This window comes from Phyllostomus discolor, chromosome 4 (assembly GCF_004126475.2).
Source record: "Phyllostomus discolor isolate MPI-MPIP mPhyDis1 chromosome 4, mPhyDis1.pri.v3, whole genome shotgun sequence".
Lineage (NCBI taxonomy): Eukaryota > Metazoa > Chordata > Mammalia > Chiroptera > Phyllostomidae > Phyllostomus > Phyllostomus discolor.
Window position 1 is genome coordinate 209,502,081 of NC_040906.2, and position 23,746 is coordinate 209,525,826.

Consider the following 23,746-nt stretch of genomic DNA (forward strand, 5'->3'; position numbering starts at 1 on the left):
CCGGAAGTGCAACCCGGAGGAGGCGGGGCGGAGCGTACGTCATCTCGCGGCGCCGGCGGCTGGGAGCCGGAAGTCATGCAGGTAGAGCGGGTAGGGGGCAGTTGCCTCGCGTTCCCTTGGCGCGCCTCTAGCGGGTGGGCCTCGGCGCGGCGCGCAGCAGTGACTGCCGGGATCCAGCCGTAGGCGACGCCCTCGGGAGCCGCGGCGGAGGCTGGGCGGCCGCGCCCGCCCTCCGTCGGCGACCAGCCTGAGGGCGGGCGCCTGCCCCAACCCCAGAGCTCAGCCCCAACCCCAGTCTGTCCCGGGCCCGGATCGACTCCCCCTTGGGTCCCCCGTGTAAGGGCCGTGCGGGGGCAGGGCGCCGGTGCTCGGACGCGGGCACAGCCTGGAGGTTACGGGAACCTGGAGCTCTTCGCCGAGAGCCAGGGCCGGCGGGCGACCCCGGTCACCTGCTGCTTATTCCCACCGCGGCCATCTGTGTCGTGCACCAAGCACTGTGGGCAGTCTTGCGTCGTGAAATGGTCTCTGTGGCTCACACTTGCACAGTAAAGTCATTTCTTACCTTTTTAGGCCAATTTGGCCACAAAAATACTTAGTCACAAGGACCTTGTTGGCAGTAGATGGGATTCTGTGCTGTTGCCACGAAATAAGGATTTTATTCATTTCCCTTCACTCAGCTACATGTCAGACATCCATCGTCAGCTTCAGCTGTGTCTACTAGTTAGCACTACGCACTGGGTGCTCTTCAAGTGTCTCTAACGACTGCAGTGCTGGAAGGGGATAATATTTTTGCACTCCTTTGCAGTTAAATTGAGGCTCAGACACGTTCTGGGCAAGAGGTAACTTTTTCAAGGCAAGAGGTACAAAAATTCTGAGAATGAATTAAAAATTTAAGCCTTTGTGGTCTGACATAGGATGTCTGCACAGCCCTGTGCTGCTCTGATGGAGACTTCGAAGTCCCAAAGGAGCCCGGGGCAAAGCTGGTGCAGGCGCCTGTACACACACGGCCCCACTGGGCTCTGTGTCCAGTGGGGAAGAGCCGTGCTTGTCACTGTTGCACAGGACAGGGGATCTGTCCCAACTGGTAGTTTTAAGTATTGCAGCGCCTGATACTTGTTGATTCGAAGAAGTGCAACTCATTCCTTTAGAGTTTGCATGCTTTTTAAAAATGCAGAGTCCCTTTTGATGTGAGTGTAACCCTAGAGTATTATGTTTCTGTGTCAGTCAGGAGACAAACCACACTCGTTTTTGGACTAAGAAGTTAACTGGCCCTGGCTGGTGTTGCTCAGTGGATTCAGCACTGGCCTGCAAACCAAGGGGTCAATGGTTCAATTCCCAGTCAGGGCACACGCCTGAGTTGCAGGCCAGGTCCCTGGTCGGGGGGTGGGGGGGGCACGTGAGAGGCAACCACACAATGATGTTTCTCTCCCTCTCTTTCTCCTTCCCTTCCCCTCTGTCTAAAAATAAATAAACAAAATCTTTAAAAATAAAGTTAACTGGATAAGCATAAGAGGAGATCTTTCTAAACCCAGTGGTGGCACCGCAGGAAGCAGTGCTTCCCCCAGCACCAGGGAGCCTCGGGAAAGGAGGGCGGGTTCCAACTTAGACCTGAAGAGGAGGGTCCCTCACAGCTGAAACTCCGGTCTCTGAGGAGGAGGTTGAGCTGCTCAGCCATCTGGAAGGGACTGTTGAGGGGACACACTGGACTCGAGGGTTTGGTGGGATGAGGGTGATGCCAGGTTTGCATGGGTTGGGAACCTGCAGACCACTCAGCTGCTGGTGTAGGGGGGTGACAGCAGAGACCAGAAAGTGGACAGAAGTCCCCAGGCTGCAGGAGCAAGTTCCGATGCCCCTCCGCTGTCTTACACTGGCCACCTGCAGTGCTCCGCTGAGTCAGAGAGAACCCGGAGTGACTCACGCAGCTGTCTGGGGCAGCTGCACAGCTGCTGGGCCTGCAGGCATTGCACTGGTGCTGAGAGGGGGAGGGGGGGGGGGGGGGGGGGAGGGAGGAAGGGAAGTGAACCTTCCAGAGGACGGAAAGGGCGGCAGGGAGGTAGTGAGCAGGGCAGGGACTTAAATTGGCCAGCTGCTAGCTTAGGGAGCCCCCGGGGCTTCATGACCAACGTTAGAGGCAACACCTCGCAACCTGACCCAGCATGTGAAGGCCCAGGAGACCTTGGTGAGATGTGGGATGGCTATGGGGACCCTTCATGGAGAAGCGGTGTGGGTTGCTGCTTTCTCAATTTTAGTTCATTATGCTTGATTTTCTGCTTTTCCTTTCCCCATTTTAAAAAAATTGCTTATTTTGATAACTTTGGGATAGGAAGGAATGCTGAAGGGAATAGTGCACTATCCACAAAACACTTGAGTGTTTGTAAACTCACGCTTAACAAATATTCTGACTAATAAAATTTAAATGTGAGATATTTATTTGAAAATACATAAGTTATCTTTAATTACTATTTATTTTTTTAAATATTTGTTTATTTTTAAGAGAGGGGGAAGGAGGGTGGAAGAGAGGGACAGAAACATCTATGTGTGGTTGCCTCTCATGCACCCCCTACTGGGGACCTGGCCCACATCCTAGGCCTGTGTCCTGACTGGGGATTGAACCCATGACCCTTTGATTCACAGGCCAGTGCTCAATCCACTGACTCAATCCACTGAGCCACACCAGCCAGGGATCTTGAATTACTATTTAATCACAATGTTTTAACATACAGTTCTTGTAAGGTCCGCAGTATTAACAGTAATCATACCTGAGTATATTCTGGACTTATAATAGAATGTTCTCGTGTTGAATGGATAATTAGTGCTCCTCTGTTTTTACTCCTGAGAAGCAGCATCTTTTGTGTTCTCTATTTCAGATTGCACTAGAGGATTCTGTCACCACCTGCCTCTCGCCCTCGGTGTATGACATAATCTGTACACTCGGCTTTGAACTCAGAGAAAACCGCGACATCGACAGCATTGTCACTCAGGATGGGGAAGTGTGCTGGGGGACGATCACAGCGTGCGTGGCTGACGCGGGACCAGGTCTGCCCCTGCCCCGTACCCCAGACCTCTGTCTGTGCTTTCCGTTTGGAATGGCTTGACGTGTGAGACGCCCCTTCTGGTGATTACCCTGTTTGGTCAGAGGATGGTATGAAACTGGTCTAACTCGAGAGAGGGAAGGAGTTGGGTGAGAAGAGGGGACGTGAGGCCAGAGAGGCGCCAGGGAGTTCCTGCACGCTGGGCTGAGGAGGCCTCCTGCGGGGGTGAGAGGTCAGGAGGCGGCGAGGGTCGGCGGGCTGCAGGGGGCTTGGGTCTCAGCTCCAGGCCCGCAGTCCGGGCGGAAAAGGGGAGAAAGCACCAGTCGTGGATTAGGAGTGCATGACCAGTGACACACTGCACAGCTGTTTTACATCTCCTCCACCCATTTTTGTGCGTTCTTTGGAGCAGGGGGTTGCCCTGGGCATTTAACAATAGTTCTAGAAAGGACAGGAGAATGCGCTTAGGCCAGCAGGTCTGTCACAGGAATTTGTAAGACTGGCACACTTACGGACAGGAAAGTGTGGGTGTGCAAGGCTTCTCCCCGCCACGTCGTTTGTGACCACCAGGAAGACAGAAGCGCTGGAGACAGCCAGACGTCAGGCAGCAGGGATCAGGGAAGAAAACCACGACCGTTTCAGAGGAGTATTAGGCAGCAGAGAAGGAGGACGAGGGCCCAGCTTTCTGGTATCGGCATCTCCGAGCCACGTGGCTAAGAGAAAAAAGGAGGATCATACATTTGCGTTTGCTTTTATATGCGTAAATATTTATAAATACACGCAAGGGATTAGTAACAGCAGCAGCTCCAGGGAGGAGAATTCAGTGGAGAATTCAGTTCTGTCTGATCATGAACCATCTGGACATTCAGCCCCAAACTTACTGAAAAAGCTCATATTATAAATATGTTCTAAAGTAACTAAGGTCATCAGAAATTTCCCAGTCTAATAATGTTAAGTAAAATTCACATTAAAATATTACATATACAGTATGAACCTGATTTTGTAAAAACGTATATACAGGTAAAGAAACTGAAGAAAATATTTTTTCTCTTGTGTGAACCTTTCTGTATTTTCCAAACTCTCTGCTGATGGCATATTTTTCTTTTATCATCAGTTGAGCACTTATTTCCAATGTAGGTGTATCTTTTTTGTAGTTCACTTATAAACGGGTTGTTGATGGGGTGGAAATTCTGTAACTAGAGCACTGTGTGGTCAACGACCCTGCCACGCTCCTCCCCACTTGGGCTGTGACACTAACCTGTTTCCTCTCCCCTGAAGCCCAGGGTCTGGACTTCCAGGAAAGCGTGAGGCTGCTGGGGCCCGTCTGTGAGGCCGTCCACTCACACCTGCTGTCCCTGACCGAGGCGCAGTTCGGGACTCAGTATGCACCCTGGCTCCAGTGGACACATTCCCCAGAGGTCCGCCTTTGCAGTCCCTCTTAGAAACCTGTATTACTTGCTCATTTGAAAGGGGTCTCCTCGAGGTGCCTCCCCCGACCATGAAGAAGCCGAGAGGCCGGGGAGGGAAACGGGGGCCGTCCTGCAGCACCTCCGAGCCTGAGCTGAGAAGCAAGCCCTTCGACCAAGGGTGGTGTAGGGGTGCGGTGTCAGGAGGGGCTTGGTCGGTGGGCACAGGTTCTGGGACAGAAGTCTGGTGGGCCTTTGCAGAGAAAAAGGCTGGACAGAGAGACAGTGGGGCCCAGAGCCTGGAGAGGGGATGTGGCCTCGTTCACGGTGACGTGGACACAGCAGCCATTCGGGGCCCTCCCCCCGTCTCAGTTGGTTGGTTGGTGGGCACACACCTGGGACCGCACTGGGAGACATTAAACACCGCAGTGTGGCAGAAACCCTAATGGGTCAGGCTGCAAACCTCCTGAGCTGTGATTCAGTGGGAAGGACCCCACCCGCCCCCACCCCCCAAGGTCCTGGTCTAGTGTGGAAGGTCACTGCCTCTCCCTCTGCGGTGGTGCCTGTGAGTGACAGCTGCCTTGTGTTTCTCCATCCTTAGGAACTAATCAAAACGAGAAATAAGATTTAGGTCAAAGTATTTGGCTTTTCAGTTTACAGTTACGCCACATTTATTGTTTTCAATAAACATTTAAATAAAGAACTTTCAAAGAACTCCTTAGATAGTAAGTTTTCATTATTTAGATGTTGTCACATTTATGTAGAAAATGTTGACCCATACCAAGAAAGTCATTAAAATATGACAATCAAAATCTTTAGAGGTTTGAGTTTTATGAATAGTCGTGTCACTTTGAGAAACATTCCTTATTCAGCCAGTGAGCTCTAACGTGTCTCTTATTCTGGACAGTTATTTCCAGAGATCTGGGATGCCCTGGCGAGCCGGCAGGCTCCTGCCATCTCCCTGAGCTTGATGAAGCTGACGTCCTGCCTGGAGCGGGCCCTGGGCGACGTACGTGCGTGTGAGAGCCCCGAGTCCGGGCCCTCGGAGGGTCTGGGTGGGGGTTGCCTGCTCCGCACTCGCCCTCAGACGCCCCGGTTTTACTTGTCGTTCCCCCACAACCTGCGCTCACCTGGCACGGGCTTGAGTGTCTTTCGAGCAATTGTGAGATGAGCACACGGGTCCTTGCCGCCCTCCCCCCATTTGCACAAACGTGCTGGGTGAGTCACTTTTTTCCAGACATCACTTGGCTGATTGTGATGCGGTTGTCATGGGGGTTTTGTTGGGATTGCAGGTGTTTCTACTGATTGGGAAGGAATGCCCCTTCCTCCTGCGAGACCTGCTGGCGTCGGAGGAGCTCGCCGAAGTCTTTGGGAAGCCCGTGGTAAGCTTGCTGGCCCTCGGCTCGCGGGGCAGGTGGGGCGTGGGACAGTTCAGGTAGCTGCCCTTTCGTTCCTCAAAAACAGATACTGATGATGGGGGGAAGTGAGTTACACCAGTGTTTCCAGCGTACCTGTTCCCACCTCTGCTTTGAAGACAGCTGCTCCGGAAGCTGGGAGGCACACCCCCTGCCATCCTGAGCCTGGAGGCTCGGCTGAGCGGTGCGACAGCCTCGGCCAGGGGCGTGAGCCGCTTTACGTCCATTGCTTCCATTACTTACGTGTCACGATTGTAACACCGACTTGTTCTGGAACAGGACTCTCCCTCCTCAAAGACATTACAATTGTATTCTGAAATGTCAGTATTTTTAACACAAGATGATGCCCGCTGCAACCCCACGGATCTGTGGTGGGCAGAGTGGACAAGTCGGTCAGGAAGCCTGCAGAGCTCTGTACCACGCCAGAGCCTTCTGGCCAGCCCGAGGTCAGCACCGCCTGAGGCTGAGGCTGACTGTGAGGGCCCAGGAAGAGGCAGGTCCAGGGGAAGGCAGGCCGGGCCCCGTCTCGAGGAACGGGAGGCTGCTGGGCCAGAAGACGTGTGCCACAGCTGAGTGGTGTCATGCAGATGAGACACGTTACTCCTGGGTCTGGAAAGCTTCCCAGGCTTTTCGGGGCTTCTTGCCCCATGTCCTCTTGAGGATCGCTTTTGTGTTGTTTTATTTTTTATTTTTTGTGGAGAGTGTGGGATGAATGAAGGTGAGGTGCAAGTGTCCGCTGTGATGCGGACTCAGTGGACAAGGAGTGCCGAGTCCTGCAGCTCCGCAGCTCTGCCAGTCCCTCCGGCTCCGCCCTCACGCTCCGCCCTCTTCTGCTGGCAGCTCTGCCCTCGTCGGCCCACAGCGGTGTCCCCCAACAACCTGTCTCTGCTCACTCAGGCGGTATGAACAGTTAAACAAGGTTGACGTTGCATTGAAGCCAACAATATTAGATTACTTCTGTCGTCAGAGTCACTGACGGTTGACATTAAAGGGTCAAGGTCACACGCGCGGGCGGGGCAGCTGCTGTGAAGTCCTCTGACGGCACGGAAGCCTCTCCACGAGGTCTGTGCCCTGGCCTCGTTCCACCTGGTGCTGCGGGAGTGGAGGGCCCCTGTCGGCCCCCCAGGGCCCCCGTCAGGGGCTCAGAGACAGCCTCCTTCCTCCACTGGGCCCTGCGGGTGCAGCTCTTCCCCCCGTGACCTGGCGCTGGGCTCTCTGAGTCTGGGACACTCCGTCTTCCCAGTCCCTTCGGAGTGCGTGCTGCACGCCCAGAGGCTGCCGTGGACACGAACGCGTGTTCGTGGCTGTCCTTCACGCTGGGTCCCTGTCGTGGGTATGTCATCACTTGGCAGGTGGAGGTGACCCCGGGGCTTCAAGTGCGGGTGGCAGGCCGGCGTCTCAGTGGCTCAGCGGCTCAGCCTCTGCAACTGGCCCTTCCTGTCCCACTACTCAAGTGCCCGCTGCCCCCCAGGGTGTTTCCGTGCTGGGTGGTGGTCGGTGTCATTTTCTGGAGACGCCAGGCTCATCCGAGGCCCAGCAGCCCCAGGACAGATCGCAGCCCAACTGCGGGGCCGCTTCTCCAAGCTCCTCTCGCCTGCACATGGGGCCGCGGTGCTTCCCAGGGGCTGTTCCGAGGGCGAGTGGGGGACAGATACGCACGCTGACCACTCAGGGAGCGGAAGAAGGAGAACCTTTTTTTATTCGGCATCTGAATGGTGACCTACCTTACCTGACCTTACCTCACCTTAGCCGGCTTCCCTCCCTGCCCAGATGCACGTGCTGACCATCTTTGTGGGCTCTCCAAGCGGCCTCAACCTGCGCAACGTCCTGTGGCACGGCTTCGCGTCGCCGCGGGAAGTGCCTGCCAAGTAGGTCACTGCCAGAGTGCTGCTCTCCCCGGGCATCTGTCAGTCTGTGCTTTCACGACCCGGAAACGGGCGTCTTAAGGAAGGGGGGGAGTCCTGAGACAGGACCATGCCGGCAAAGCTGAAGGCAGGTCTGAACGCTCCCAGCGGGGCCCCTGCTGCGCTAACAGTCCTGCTGGGCTGACACCCCCCACCAGGGCAGCTCAGCGATGCGGGGGGCGGGGGCGGGGCGGCGGCGTGGACTCGGGCCAGCTGCCTGGCAGGGCAGGAGGGTGGGCGACACCAAGGTTTCAGCTCGCGGGCGTCTGAGAGTCTTTTCCCCCCAACCAACGTGGCACCTCCTCACTCTGCTTTCTCGGGTTTGAGCTTCCCTTAAAAGTGAAGCTTCCTATACGTGTGACTGATTCATTTTCATAGCAGGTTTCTGGCATTTCCCACCAGGTACTGTTCAACAATGGTGCTGCTGACAGCCGGACTGGGCCAGCTGCTGACGACGTACCTTGAGCAGACCGGGCACACAGTGGCCCCTCGGCCCCTCCTCACTCTCACGGAGTCCGAGGACTTGCTTGCTTTCCCTGGCAAGTTCCGAGTTCAGCACCGACCCCCGAGTGTGTCTCTGCACACATGTCCGTGAGCCATTGGGTGGACTCAGACCTGAGCTCCGTAGGTGGAATTCGGCCCGCCCTCTTCCGGCCGAGGCCCAGGCTGTCGGGGGCGTCTGTAGGTTCATGCGAGTGTGAGTGGTGGGTCTAGTTGTCCCTCACGTGGACCCACGTGCACATGGCTTCAGACCATTTCACCACGTACTTGCTCCTTGCCACTCACGCTCGTGCTTTGTGCTCGAGGTTCTGTGCCGAGAGCGCCGGCAACACTGAGGTCTGCTGCCCCTTCTCTTTCTTTCCCGAGGCCCAGCAGCTCGCCGAACTGTGCGGGTGGGCGACCAGAACTCTGAAAGAGCAGTTCGACTCCGGTTTGCCCCAAGCTCCTCTTCTCCACATTGGTGGCTGAGGCGTGAGGACTGTAACCGCCAGTGAGGCCCGGGGAGGGGACAGTGTGGCTCTTGCTACCCTCACAGTCTCGGCCTGTGTGTGCCGTGGACCCTTCTCATGGCCTGGACTGCCAATAACATATTTATCTTTAAAACTTTTTTAAAGTTTTAAGCTTACAACAAAAGTGAGGGGGAGGTACAGAGATTTCCCGAACACCCTGACCTCCCCAGCTGATGTATTCTCAGCCTCCCCCCGGCCAGGGCGTGAGTCACCGAGGATGAACCTGCGCTGACAGGGCACAGGCACCCGAAGTTTGTGGTTTGTCTCAGCGTTCGCTCTCGGCTCCCGTGTCTTCTATTCTCGGTCAGTGTGGTCAGCTGGTCAGCCTTGAACTCCTCTGCAGAGTGCTTTAGCCAGAGTCACTGGGGAGGTGCAGCTGCCCACGTCTGCCGCCCTCTAGCCCCTGCAGTCGCCTGCAGCGGCGGCTTGGTTCGGGGTGGTCTTCCTCGCCCTGGGCCGGTTTGGGGTCCGAGGGCCGCAGCCCACCTCCGTGAGGAGGGGGCCTCACCGGCCTCCCTCCCCGCGTGTGCGGGTCTTCAGCGGATCAGAGAGACAGTGCCCTGAGTCACTGCTGTCTTGCAGATGTCACTGATGAGACGCTCTCAGTGTTGGAGGAAGTGACGAAGAAATCCCCGTTCGTGTTAAAAATCATGTTGCCGTATTGGGAGCTCACGTTAATGAAGTTCAAGTCCCACAGGTAATGGAGAGGTGGTGTCGCACAGCGGTGAGCAAACCCTGGAGGTGGGCCCTTCCCCAAACCCTCCGCCCCCGGCCCTTGTTGCTGTGGGCCCCTGACTGGTCAGGGCGGGCTGGCTGGAGAGCAGGGCCGCTTGTGAAGGAAACACCCGTGTGCAGTGATGAAAAGGTTGTGGCATCATGTGGTCAGTGCCATGGTGCAGTCAATGAGGATGGTTATTTTCTAGAATCAGCTTTTTAAAATGTTCTGCGTTCTTTTGTGCCCCGTGTCAGCGCACTGGGAAACCGAGAGGAAGCCAGGGCTGCAGCCCTCGAGGCCCCTGGTGAGCCAGTGTGCGCATGGCCCTTGGGAGGTCGGCGGCCCCTCACGTCACGTCTGCTGATGCAGCTGTGCGTCGACCTGGAGGGCCACTGAAGTCCTGGGCTTGGGGGGTTTTAGACAGGAGACAAATCAAGCCGACTTGGATGACATTTTCCCCACTGAGGCCCCAAAAAGGCCCATCTTACATCGGAACCCTGGGAGAATTTACAGCCACCGGTCTGGGGAGACTGTGACGGCCCCTTCTGTGTCCTGTGTCACTGTAGCGAGGAACCCCCCCTCCCCCCCCCGCCTTGCCCGGGACACACAGCGGCGAGTCTGCGGGATGCCTGGGCCGAGGCAGGGGACGTGGTGCTCCTTCCCTTCCCTTCCGCAGGTTTGCCGACTGTGCCGCGTTGCTGCTGACACAGCTGGAGGCCGGCCTCCGGAGCGTGTTCGCCGCCGTCAACAGGTGCCCGAGGAGACTGCTGACGGCCGAGGTGCGTGCATGTGCATGAGGGACGCTCTGAACGGCGTGTCTGTGTCGGCATCAGACGAGCTTCTTAGCTACGAGCTTCCGTGTTCTTGTCGTGATTGCATAGGGTTTGTATTTTCTATCTACGGCTGTTTTTGGTGGTTCTGCAACATTCCCAAGTCGCCCTCCAAACTCAGTCGTGTTGTAACACTCGTGACCCGTGTTCTCTCTCTGTGGGGCGGTCCGAGGTCCACTGCACACTCCTCGTTAAGGGCGCTGCTTCCTTTGGGTCAAAACCGAGCTGCGCCCTGTTTCTGGGTGGCTGTCGGGGAGCCCGCGGGTGAGGAAAGGGGCCCCCGTGGTGCAGGGCGAGCAGCAGCCCCTGCCCCACCCCCACTCCTCACTTCTGTCGCCGACTCGTCTTCCCCTTCGAGCCCCTTGGCGTTGACGTCCCTCCGAGTCCCCAGTCCCGTCCTGTCCTGTCTCCGCACTTGCTCCTTGGGAGCCGCCCACCGCCACGCTAAAGTGGTCACCGCGGCGGGAGCGGCAGCGAGACAACTCCTGGGCCCGATGCGGACGAAAGCCCCAGCAGCGAGGGAACTCCCGGCCGTGGCCCTCCGCCCCCTGAGTGCCCGTCTGCTGAGAATGTTCGCGCGGGTTTTGCCCAGCGTCGCAAACTGACTTTGCTCCAAAGAGGCTTGTTGTGTCTCCACAAATTCCCTCCTGTCCCTCGTCTTCGCCGTCGCTCTGGCCCGCGCTTACGACCGCTCTCCGGTGCTTTCGCCTGCACTTCCCTCTCCCTGGCCGGCCGCTGGGTCTCCCGCGCTGCCCGCCGGCCCCGCCCATGACGCCGCTCACGTGCCCGCCGGCCCCGCCCATGACGCGGCTCACGTGCCCGCCGGCCCCGCCCATGACGCCGCTCACGTGCCTGCTGGCCCCGCCCATCGACGCGGCTCACGATGTGCTCCGTGCCACGTCTCCTGACGCTGCAGCCTCGCCTGCGCTGGCCTCCCAGGCAGTCTTCGTGGCGCCCCCCCCTCCTGTGCCCGTTCCCGCGCGGCCACTGCCCGTCGTCTGACTGACAGACGTGCCTGTGTCGTCTGTGTCCCGCCTGCTCGGGAACCCCAGAGGCACCCAGGGCCTCGCACACGGGGTCTGCGCTTTTGACCGGCGAGGGGGGGTCTCGGCGTCCAGCCCGGGCTCTCTCAGCTTGTCCCCCTGATTTCTCCGGTGCGTTCCGGCTCCCCACTCGTTCCTGGACCGCGTGGCTCCCCTCACTGGTCACCCCCGACCCTGTGAGGCTGTGACTGAGGCCGCCCAGAGCGCCGTCTGCACAGGTGCTCCTCCTCCTGCTTCATCGGACGTGCTTCGGCGTGGCCGTCTGTGCGCTCTCCGGTGCCGGTTCCCTGAGGGCACGGCGGGGGGCGCTCACACCGCCCCCTGTGTGGTGAAGCTTCCAGCAGAAAGGGCCTGCACGCGGCCGGCACAGCGCAGCCCGCCGGGAGCTGACGCTGGGGGAGGGAGCGGTCCCCACGTGGCCGTGCAACTGGAGCCCGTCGGGTTGCGTGCCATCTGACTGCGCAGACAAACCGCGTGACTGTGTCCGCAGACGGTGTGACTTCCGAGGAATAGCTCGGGCGTCCCCCGAGGCTTCTCTGCAGAGTGAGCTCAGCGTCGGTTTATCTGCGAGGAGACGCACACGTGAACACGCTTTGTGAAAGTAGGGCGTGCAGACGGACGCTGCTGCCTTCCCTGAGAGCCTGTCATGGCGGCGGGTCCGCGTGAGCTCCGTGGAGGCCACGAGGGTGGTGGGACTTCAGCTTCTGAGAGGTTTCTGCAGCGGGGGGTGAGCGCGAAGGCAGTCCTGCCACGCACGAGCGAGCGGAAGTGGGAAGTCCATGCACGCAGCTGCGACGGGCAAGTGAGCAGCCCCGCCTCTGCGAGAAGCCCCGCCTCTGCGAGGGCGTGCTCCGCGTGCTCCGCAGGCCGTGGGACATTCAGAACTGACTGGGTCTGGGAGCCGAGGCGCAGGCCCCCAGAGTCACGGGCACCGTGGGGAGTGCTGAAGGCGCTTGGTCGTGTTCGGTGAAAACGCACCACGGAACATAAGTGAGAACGCTCCGTGACAGCCGGCTCCCACAGGGTGCTGATTTCATCCCGTGACTCGCACAGCCTTCCTGAGCTCCCCGGGCACCGCCCACGCCCCGTGGTGCAGAGGGACCCGAGCGACTGGAGGTGGGAGCCGGGACCGGGACGCTGAGGGTGCCAGCGCCGGAGCCTGTGTCTGAACTCTCCACTGATGACAGCAGGAAGGGCTGGGGAAGGCACCCAGGTGTCCTGGCTTCCAGCGCAGCCCCGGCCCCCGCGGGGCTCGGTCTGTGTGAGCGGGGGTCTGCGCTGCTGCGGGACGCGGCTGCGAGGGCGTCTGAGCGGGATGACACGCGGGGGGCGGGACGCGGGCAGCGCCAGGCCTGTGGCGTTCTCCGTCCCTACGTGCCGCGTGCTGGGCCCAGACACTCGTCCCAAAGTGCTGCCGGCGGAGGTTTATTTTCAAAAGGAGGTTTCATGATTGTTGCCATGTAGGAGCATTTTTCCTGCTTTGAATAGTACCGTCCTGCTTGTATTTTGCATTAATTGTATCTTTTCTTTCCTTTTCCGAAGTCAACAGCTCTTTACACCACCTTTGACGAAGTAAGTAAACTCGTAAGTTATAAGGCATCTTCAAACAAACCCAAAATTAGGGATTGGCCTTAACTCCCGAGACTGCAGGGCAGTGCCGATAGTCAGAGAGACCGAAGTCACTGTGGAGAGTAGTTTTCAGGCCAATCGAGCCCCAGCGTGGTCAGCCCAGCTCCTGCAGTTTTCGGAGGGCAGCGCTGGAAGTCGCCAGCAGACGCCAAAGCTGCGTGCTGTGATCACCGCGCAGAGGCGGGCGCGGCAAGGCGGAGGGTGGCACTCCCTTGTCTTGCTCATGAAACATACGGCAGCTGCCTCTGCAGGAGCGCAGCGTGCACTGACACACTCAGTCTGCACGTCTCAGGGGCGGGGTTCTGAAGGGAGCATTGCCGCTGAAAACACCTCTTGTCACTCGCAGAGCGTAGAGTGTAAAGGCTTTTGTTTGTGCCGCCCTGCGTGGTAATTCCCACACACCTGGAGTCAGCCTGCAGGAGCCAGCGAGGGGAGGGTCTCTGCAGGGACTCGGGCATTCCGGCCACGCTGCCTCAGGGTAGTCAGTGGGTCCTCAGGAAAGGGGTCGCAAGGGGTTAAGAAGGTCAAGTGCTCACCTGCAGTCTGTTCCGTCAGGTGCATGAGTCGCTGTTAGAGAATGCACATTCAGTGCTGGGGGGTAGACTAGGTGGCACAGCCAGGCCTGTGGGAGAGCGGGGGTGCAGGCTTCCGCAGTCCGTGCGCTGTGTGGTCAGGAGGTAACTGGGAGATACTAGGCATGCTTACCCATGTATACATGCAAACACACACACCAATACACACAGGTGTAAGAACACCTCAATGCATAGGCATATATATAAACACATGCACCAACACATATATATGAACACATGTACAGGTATGCATACAAGTACACACAAAAACATGCACAGATACCTGTAAATGCACCTATAATATAGGTGTGTGTGCATGTAAGCACACACAAACGTGTGCACAGGCATGCCCACATAATTAAGGACATGCATGCACTTCAGGTCACCGAACAGGTCGAGAGGACCTCCCCTGAACCGGTGGCAGCATCCTGTTCAACCGCCCTTGTTTCGTCTGGCTGTGTGGGGCTCGCAGAACCATCCGGAAGTTCTGAATTCATTGTGTGTGGTGTTTCAGATCCTGGCAAAGCACTTGAATGGCGGCGAACTCAACCAGCTTCCTCTGCTCCTCGGAGAGCCTGCGATGGTGAGTATCAGACTGCTCCGGTCTCCTGCCCTCGCCTGGGTGTGAGTGATGGGTACGTCCCCAAAGTGGCGTTCACCCCACCCGGGCTCCGTGCCGCAGTGCTGCTGGGTGACACAGAGCCGCACGTGGGTTGGGTGCCCATTCCCGCCGTCGGGAAACGAGGGTGGTGAGCTCCTTGTCCAGCGCCCTGCTCTGCCGTCTTGCACCTGGGACTCCTCTGTGCTCAGCGGTTTCCTGGGTCAGCAGTGCTCGGCCCCTGTCCCCTCGAACCCGCAGGACAGGCCCAAGGCATGGGCTGTTCAGAGAGAGGCAGCCATCTTCGTCTCGCATCAGAGATGAAAGGAGAGCCCCTGGGGGGGGGGGGATGTGAGGAGACAGAAGCAAGGGCTGTGTTTGCTCGGGGGCACAGCCTGGGTGGGGAGGGGGGGGTGTCGGTTCTTGGTTCCTCCACTGCCCTGGAGAGCTGGCTCCCAGACTCAGGCACGGCAGCTCTGTGCCTTGCCAGAGGTGGTGACGGGAGGGGGTGCGGTGCTCCCAGGTCCAGTAGCTCAGTTGTCAGAGCATCATCCCCATACACCAAGGTTACGGGTGCAAGAGTCAGTCAGTAAGCCTGGGAGGGTCGAGCAACACACCGGTTCCTCTTCTCTTTCCCTCTCCTCTCCTCCTCCCCTCCCTTTCTTCCTCCCCATCCCCTTCCTCTCTCTCTCTCTCAAGTCAATAAGTAAAAACTAAAAAGAAAAGAAAGGGTGAGTTTCACTGAGCACCAGACCCACCCACGCAGCTCTGTGTTCATGCTGAGGCACCAGGCCCCTCCTCAGTCTCCTTCCCAGTCTGGCCCCCGGTGGCGGGTGCAACAAGGACAGGGGTTCTCAGAGGAGCCCTGCCTGGGACAGCGGGGTGCAGCAAGCAGAGGGTTCCAAGGAGAGTTCAGCCGGTTCTTTGCAGCCGGGTGGCTGTGAGTTGTGCCTCTCTGAGGCTGGCCTCCGGTCTGTGCTCTGCTCCTTGGCTGTGTCAGGTGGGGCCCTGCCACCCCCTCCCCTTCCGCTGAGACCACTCACAGCGGGTTTTCTCTCTCTACTCCCCGGAAGGAGTTCCTCTGGGACTTCTTGAACCACCAGGAGGGCCCTCGAGTCAGAGACCACCTGAGCCACGGCGAGGTCAGCGTGCCCGACTTCCCCAAGGGGGTGGCAGCCCAGCTGCTCTCATTCTCTGTCGTGCTGCTGCTGAGGTTCATGGACGATGACGTCGCGTCAGAGTTCAAGGTACTGTGTCCGAGAGAGAGCAGGTCGCTGCCACTCGGCTTGGAGAGGTGGAGCTTGTTGTTAATGTAACTCACTGTCCATCACCTTAATTGTACGGTGGGCTGCGTGCCTCCGTGGGGACAGACGGGTGTGAACTAGTTAGATGTGGGCCCTGCAACAAGTAAGTCAGCGTTGGTCTAATCTGAAATAACGGAACCCCTTTCTTTTTTTTTATTTATTTCTATTTATTTACTTTTAGAGAGGGAAGGGAGGGAGAAAGAGAGAGAGAGAGAAACATCATTGTGTGGTTGCTGGGGGCCTGGCCTGCAACCCAGGCATGTGCCCTGACTGGGAATCGAACTTGCGATGCTTTGGTTCGCAGCCCACGCTCAGTCCACTGAGCTGCGCCAGCCAAGGCCTGAACCCCTTTCTTAAGAACACGTTTGCATGGGAAGTTGCAAGCCCAAGACCCAGAGTATGAAGCAGGGTTCCCTGAGTAGAATGGAAGTTTTTACAGGTGTCTGTTGTATTGGTAGGGTACCATATTGGTGTCTATCAGGAAACTAATTCTTCATTGTAGTAAAATAAGTAATTCAGGTCACAATGTCACTGATATTTTCGTTTTCTCAGGTGATAGGTGTGGTAAGTATTGTTAACGCCGGTTAGCAGCTCCGACGAGACAGAAACAACTGCAGTGGGAGTGGGAGGAACCTGGGGGAGAACAGGCAGGAAGAGGCGTCCGGCGGCCCACTCAGGACAGGGACAGCGTGCTGCCCGCAGGCTCCTCTGCCGCCGCCCGCCCCAGGGCTCTCCTCTCTCCACTCCTCCGCCTCCCACATTCTGCCCTCAACTGGACGAAGATGTCCCAGCCCGTGCCCCTCCCCGGAGACCACTCCGAGGGGCCCTGGAACACCAGCGGCCCGCTCGCCCTGTCCTCAGCGCCGCAGGCAGACGGGACTCGGCTTCCCCTGATCAGGGGCCGCCGGGCGTCACCCCCGGGGCCTGGCTCTCGGCTGCCATCGCTGGCCTTCCAGCCAAGGGTCCTGGATGCTCCCGGGACTGGGGCCCCAAGGGCACCTTCTGCATCTGGTGACCGCGTCTCAGCGCCCCCCCACCCCCACTGCCATGCATCCTCAGGGACTTGGGGGGAATGTGTAGCCACTTGTCGTCGGTCTGAGGGCCACGGCGCCCACCGCTCACACGCAGGACGGCTGCTGACCCCGCCCACTGCTGACCCCGCCCACTGCCGCTGCCGGTGACTCCTTGTTTCCAGCCCCCGCTCGGCTGCAGGCTCTCTGCTCACCGTGGTGTCGGCCGCACCTAACGGTGCTTTCCCTCTCTCCGGGGCTCACGTGTCCAGCAGTTAGGCCTTCAGAGCTACGTAATTCTTGTGGTTGCACTGACTTCTTAACGTTTAATTCTGTCTTTAGGAGGATCTGTTCAGTTTCCCCAACATTTAGAATCTTTTCCTCACTTATTTCTAGCCGTCTCGCACTGTGGTCAAGAGTGGGCGTGGCCTGTTTACCACTGTTCGTGGCTTCGTTTAAAGTCTCTTTATTGGTTGTGGCGGGACTGCTGCCCCCCGCCGCCTTCTGTAAAGAAGGGTGTTGCTTTGCCCCAGCCGAGTGGGCCCCCGTGAAGGGGAATGACGGGAAATGACGGGGAATGACGGGAAATCGGACTCCTGCGCGGCTGAAGACACTGGGGGAGACGAGAAGCCCGACCAGAGGCTGCAGTGACGCGTGTCTGCTCCCTCCCCACCAGGAGAGAGCGGCGGTGCAGTCGCTGGTCCGTCTCGCCGGAGGCTACAGCTCCCGCTTCCACCCCGCGGCTCTGCTCAGGAAGCAGGTACGGACCTGGCCGTGCGGCACGGTGGCCGCTCAGCGGAGGGCGTGTGCCCGTCCCCACTGCGCAGGCTGAAGGGCTTGGTGGCCTCGTCTCGGCGGCTCTGGGGCGGCAGATCTGGCTTCCTCGCCGTGGCGTGGCACGCAGTCCCTGGCCTCCCGAGCCGGCTCAGGCGCGTGGAGCCGGCCCCGGCGCTCGGTCCGTCTGAGCCGCGGGTCCCGCGTGCAGCAGCTGAAGCGAGGGTGGCGCGTGTTTCCTCGGGTGGTTCCGGCCCTGAGCGGGGTGGGGGGCTGCTCTTACTGTTATCGTTAACCCGGACCAGCTGCTCGTGGGTAACGAAGAACGTGGCGTTTTCTCACCAGCTCTTGCTGACTGGTACGTTACCTGTTTACTCCCAAGCACTCCTGCCCGGCGGCTCCAGTCTGGACCCGGGCGTAGGTCGTGCTTTACTCTGCGTGGTGCAGGGCATGCAGGTGGCCCCTGGGGCAAAGTTCACCGGGGAGACTGCACCGTGCCGGGAGGACGCCGTGGGGTCGGCGCAGAGGCCCAGGGTCATCTGCCCTGGCCGTCGGATCTGACGAGGGGAGGGGCGCCCCGCGAAGCCCAGGCCTGGCGACCGCTGACGCGCAGGGACACCAGGGAGAAGGGCCTCTCCGCGGTGGGCGCGCAGAGACGAGCTCACCGCCCGTGTGGTGCGAGGGGTTCGGCCATGGGCTGTGTCGGGTTCTCAGGGTTCTCAGGGCAGCGCACTGGTTGTTGCTCTTGGTCTGGGAGAGTCTGCCCTTCCAAGACCTCCGGTTTGTCCCCCCCTCCAGGACACCGGCCTGAGGGCACCCAGGTCAGAGAGACCTGGAGGGAGAGGACACAGTTTCCAAGGAGGAGGAGCTTCAGGAGGGAGGCCTCATCCTTCCGCCAGCGACCAGCTCTGTTGCTGTGGCTGCTGCTTCCTGCCCCGCCCCCCCTCCCCTCCCCTCCGCACTCCTCCCCTCCCCTCCCCCACAGGGTACCCCGGGACACCGAGCTCTCCAGTCGCTCTCACTGAGCCGCCTGGTGCGTGCTGCCCGTTCAGCAGGCGCTCTCGCACCCTCTTCTCTTCCAGATGACGGCTCGCTGTGTGCGGCCGCCTCGCAAGTCCCCACGTTCAGTGGTGCCCACAGCAGCCCCCTAACTCACCTGCCCTTCCGTGCGTGCGACGTTTGGGGTGGGCTGTGGGGCTGCCGTCCATCTCGGGGAACCTAGCGCTGGCCGCGGCCTCTGTGGCTTCACTGGGGCCTGGCGCCCTCTGTCGGCTGCCGGTGACTCGTCCAGCCCTGGTTGGGGTGAGACTCGCCTCCGAGCCTGACCTCGGGGGCGTCGGGGAACTTCCGGACATGACCCCCCCCCCTGCGCTTCCTCCCCGGAGACGGTGGGTGACTGACACCGCAGCCGCGGCCTGGTTCCCGAGTGCGGGGCCTGTCACAGCGTCTCAGACGCGTTTCCAGAGAGACTGCAGCACCTGTGACAATGTGAAAGCGTTTTCTGGAACTCCACTGAAAACTTTTAAAAGCACGGAGACCTTTCCCCCTCAGGTGCTGAGCTGCGAGAAGTGCGTCCGGGGCTGGCCCCTGCCGCCTTTGCCAGAGGAAGAAGCCGGGAGGGAAGCAGCCAGGTGAGCCCCGCCCCGAGAGGCGCGGACCTCCAGGTCATCATTGGGCAGTCTCCGCGAGGCCCCGGGTGGGGAAACACCCCCCTCAGGGATGGTGAGGCCGCAGTGCTGGCGGGATGGGGAGGGGATGGAGGACACCTGCAGGAAGCACACAGGACAGGCGGGGGAGGGGGCTGGCAGTCACAGGGGTGAGGCTCCCAGGAGAGCAGCGGGGCCGGGGAGAAACTTGGGGCCGCAGAGTCGCAGAGTCTGCTGGCAGAGTCTCCGCCCCCAGCATGCTGTGCGCTGCCGGCCCCACCGCCGGCTCCTCGGGTCGCACTTGGGAGAGCCACGCTGCGGGCGAAGTGCTTTGCTCGGTGACCCAGTCACATGGATGCGGGGGTGGCGGGGGCAGGGCCTGCTGAGCGTGGTCGGTCGGGTGAGCACAAGGGTGCGATGACTTACAGTTGTGATCCGGACGTGTCACCTATGATTTCACGTGGTGTGCGTGAGTGTGATGATGTTTCCTTACAGAAAGACGTGCTTGTGACTGTGGACTAAAAGGTTTTGGGGTAGAAGAGGGGCGTTACTTGTGCCGGACCCTGTATTTATTTGCAGGGGCGCTAATGGGCATCTTCGTTACTGTCGTGTACATGTAAGTATTTTCTCTGTTTCAGATTGGAGGAGAATTCTGAAGTGAACGCCTGCAGCTCTCTGATTGTAGAAATCATGGGTGAACTGTACAGCCACGTCCCCGGGAATCATATCGTTTCCAGGGACTTGGAGGACGTCCCGGTCGAGAAGTGAGTGCCAACCTGAAACCGTTGGACAGTGGGCGAGCGGGTCGGGGCCGCAGACTCCGCTGTTCTCGCCGCTGCATGTTTGACGGGCGTGTTGGCGGCATCGGCGTTGGCTGTCGCTCCCCGAGAGGAGTTACAGACGAGCCTCGGGGTCTCTGTGCCCGCGCCGGTCTGCCTGGCGACCGCCCACCACGGTCAAGCCCGCGCAGACCGCGCCCATGCCGTGATTACCCGTGCGCCAGGGACCCAGAGCAGGTGCGAGGGGCCACGCTCCCCGGATCCGGGCTAGTGGCTGGTCCGGGCATGGTGGCCCCGGGCGGTGGCCGTGGCGCGACCACCAGTGTCCCGCTCTGACCGGCAGGTGGCCCCAGCCGCTCCCTGGACTCTGCGGCATCCGCCTCCCCACCCTGTTCTGGCCCAGAGCCGCGCTGGAGGTGCTGACCCTGCTCCGCAGCATCGGCTCCTGCTGCGCCCGGGTGGCCCTGCAGGTGGCCGCCTCCCTGGAGCAGCGGCAGCGACAGTGGGCGGAGAAGACGCTGCGCTCGCGTCAGCGGCGGAACTTCGTGCGCATGCGCAGCAGGTGAGAGCCCCCCCCCCCCAGCGGGGGCGGGAGTTGCGCTGGGGTGCGGGCCTGGTTCCCACTTCCGGAGAAACGCTTCTTTTCTGAGAAAGTTACGGGGCCCGAGTGAGTGCTCGGAGCGCAGGCGTCAGGGCAGGTCGCCAGGTGTGCTGGCCGTGAGGCTTCCCACGCGTGTCGGCGGCCTGAGAAGGCGCCGCCCCCTCGGGACGTCACTGCCCTGGACAGACGCCCGTGGCCTTGAATCGAGCGTGTCTGTGAGGTTGCTCGCTCCTGGGTTGCCTCTGGAACGCGCACCCGAGTCACGCTCTGCCCGGCAGTGTGCAGGGGGTGCTCGTGACGTCACTTCCTCCCCCAACAGGCCGGTTTGGAGCCTCTGGCCGTGTCTCGGGGAAGACGGCGTCTTCTCGCTTCCATTAGAGCCTCTCGGGGCTGCGAGGCGTGGGGCCCGCTCCGCGCGGAAGCCGCTTCCGGGTCTTCCCGCGTGCCCCACCGCCTGTCGGGTGTGAGAAAGATGCTGACAGGTGCAGAGGGAAAGGGGCGCGCAGGGGCCTGGGGCCCCGGCACGGTGTCCCGGGGGGCAGTGCCAGCCTCGGGAGGGCAGGGGCCTCTGGCTCGGACTGGGGCGGAGGCATGGGCAGCCTGAGAGGGACGCGGGGCGGGCAGGGCCCCGCCGGCGGGCAACCGGGCTTCCCCGCGCACCACGGGCATTCCCGCCGCGGCGCTCGGGGAGACGGCGGCGGACACGGAGGGCTCTTTGGAAAAGCTTGGATTTCTGGGCGCAAGGGCTAGCCAGGTGCAACACTGTTTTCTCTGTGAAACTGAAAACCATCTCATCTAACAAACTAACTTCTTCCGTGCCCTTCCAGCACCAAGCTGCTGTCCCCCGTGCTCGCCCTGCTGCTGCTGCTCGTCGCCCTGGAGCTGCTCAGCATCCAGCGGGTCCACAGGCAGTCGGCCCGGGAGCACCAGCAGTACCTCAGGTGCGTGCGCCCTGCCCGAGGGAGGAAGACCCCACGTCCAGCCGAATGGTCTCCATTCCCGCGGGTCATTTTCTCTGGTGATGTTCTGAAACCCCCCGGCCTGCCCTGGCCGGTGTGGCTCAGTTGGTTGGAGCGTCCTGTAACCCGAGGGCTGTGGGTTCAAGTCCCAGTCAGGGCGCGTGCCGGGCTGCAGGTTGGATCCCTGGCCCAGGCACACACAGGGTATCCCGGTCCGGGCGCATGCGGGAGGCAGCCAGTCCATGCTGCTCTCTCCCTGCCTCCCTCTGAAAACAAGGACAGGGCGTCCCTGGGGGAGGGTAAGGGAAAAACCCACAGCCCGCTTGGCCCTGCCCTTTCTTCGTGGATCTCATGGGGCCTGTGAGCCATTGGGGGCCTCATCTGGGCACCGTCCTCCCGGAGAGTTATGGCGGCCCACCAGAGGACGCTCTGGGTGCCCTGGCCCCGTCCAGCGATCTCTCCCGAAGCGGAGCCGGCGCCTCCGCTGTTTTTAGCAACGTGCAGACACCCGGAGTCAGGGTCAGAGGTCAAAACCAAATCTCTTCACGACGAACATCCCCCACGTGGGAGCCCACTCGGCAGGGGCCCAGGTCTGGGGTCTGAGAGCAGGACACCCCCCCCCCCCCGCCGTGTGACACGTCTCACAGGCAGCAGTGTGGCGCGGGGTCGGTGTCCAGGGGCAGCCCGCCACGCGCCCCCCTAGGCCCCCGAGTTTTGCTGACCCTGAGCTCCTTGGGGAGCAGGCAGCTCGAGGGCCGTCCTGTGCACGGTTCGACGGGCGGCACCCCAGCCACCGAGCGGCTCCCCCACACAGGGTGGCTTGGGTGACACGCCACCCGCTTGACTGAAAGTCCCTCTCAGGCGGGAACCGCTCCCGTCACAGAAAAGCCTGTGGGCAGTCCTCGAGTTATTCTTTCGGCTTCTCAGTTAGAGCTCACCCGACGACTTCAGACTCTGAGGGAACTTCGGGGAACTTCTCGGGGAGCTGTGAGCGGAGCTCAGAAAACCTAGGGGCCCCACTCCCGCCAGAGGGTGCCCTCTGTGGGAAGTTGGTAGGATCGTTAGTGAAACACGCAGTGAGACCAGAGCTGTCTCCAAGTGGGGGTCCCCCAGGACAAGGGGACCCCCTGCCGGGAGGGTGAGAGCTGACGGGCAGGGCGGACACGGTCTCTCCGTGCGTGGAGGGCCGTTCCCCGCCACGCAGGAAGCGGAGGCTCAATGTGCACACACGCCCGGCCGGGACCCGAGGGCACGTCTGGACCCGAGAGGCAGGGTGCGCGGAACCCCTGGGTCCCACCTGCCTGGTGGGTGGCAGCAGCACCTCCGCAGGGGCCGCCCCCGCGTGACTTGTGTCCTCCGTCCTCCCCCCCCCCGCGTGCACCCCCGTTCTCCTCGGACTCGCAGCTGCAGAGGAAGAGGGAGCGCTCGGCCGTCGTCACGTTCTCGAGGAGCACACACAGCGATGCCCGTTTTGAGCAGGTTCCTGAAGGCGGTGCTGCAGTTCACGGAGAACCTGGAGGTGCAGAGCGGCCTCGGGAGGAACCAGTGGGGCAAGGTGGTGGCGCTCACGCACGCGGCGCTGCTGAGGATCCGGGCTTTCGGTGAGAGGAAGCAGATGCTGATCCACCTGGCCGAGGAGCCCGAGTGAGCGGCCCCAGGAGGCACCGGCCAGGGCCCCATCTGGACAGGACTTCTGCGGCGTGCCAACCGGAGATGCAGGGGTGGGCGGTTCCCAGGACACACGGTCCCCCTGCGTGAGGCCGTGTCCCCCTCGATCCGTGCACCAGGGGACACGTTCCGTCCGCTTGTCCCCTCCCGGGTGCTGGGAGACTCAGCTCCTGGGGGAGGCGGACGGCCTGGACTTCACCACAGAGGACACTACTCGGGCAGTGACGGCGCCCTCGAACACCCCCTCCCACCCTGCGGCTCCTGTCGACGAGTCCCACGGAATGGACCAGCGTTGGGCCGTATAAAAGGGCACTATTTCTGCCCCGTCTTCTGTGTTTGTCACCATTCCTCTGGGAAGAGATACTCCCTCTGGCCATGCTGAGCGCATTGAAAGGGGTGTTTAAGCGGACAGTCCCTGCCGTTCAGCACACGTGTGGTGAGGCGGGCGGGGGGAGGACGGTCACTTCCTGACAGGCTACCGTGGTCGGGGGGCACGTCCCGGTCTTCTCCAGCTCACTGACAGTGCGTGCTGAGCACGCCGCAGCCCGGGGACCTGCTGTCACCGCATGCACACAGGGGAATCAGGCCCCAGCAGCCCGTGGACGAGGCCGGCTACGTGTCTCTGTCGGGAGCAGCGACTGGTCCGTCCTGCAGGAGACGCAGGAAGTGGGCACAGAGCAGGAGGCCGGAGCTCAGGGGCCCCAATTGCTCCTTGAGGCCAGGAGAGACACAGTCTGACCCAAGAGCCTGCGCCCCGGCGTGCAGGTCGGCCATAAACACACATCGGCTGCTGCTCACCCACATCCCCACCGGCTCTCCCGCCGAGTGGACCGTGAGCCCTGGGGTCCCACCCC

The 23,746-nt window shown here is 60.7% G+C and overlaps 1 protein-coding gene across 1 annotated transcript; it reads left to right on the plus strand.

Annotated features, from left to right (window-relative positions):
• The first annotated feature begins 2 nt into the window (after positions 1 to 2).
• ERMARD (ER membrane associated RNA degradation) lies at positions 3 to 23,210 on the plus strand. Its single transcript, XM_028504034.2, has 18 exons — positions 3 to 81; positions 2,868 to 3,036; positions 4,308 to 4,447; positions 5,343 to 5,444; positions 5,728 to 5,817; positions 7,621 to 7,718; positions 8,157 to 8,293; positions 9,347 to 9,461; positions 10,156 to 10,258; positions 12,895 to 12,924; positions 14,068 to 14,136; positions 15,225 to 15,398; positions 17,142 to 17,225; positions 18,791 to 18,870; positions 19,524 to 19,649; positions 20,008 to 20,226; positions 21,093 to 21,206; positions 22,704 to 23,210. Exons 1-18 carry the CDS (start codon positions 76 to 78, stop codon positions 22,870 to 22,872), a joined length of 2,025 nt encoding a protein of 674 aa, XP_028359835.1. The 5' UTR covers positions 3 to 75; the 3' UTR covers positions 22,873 to 23,210.
• Positions 23,211 to 23,746: the final 536 nt, after the last annotated feature.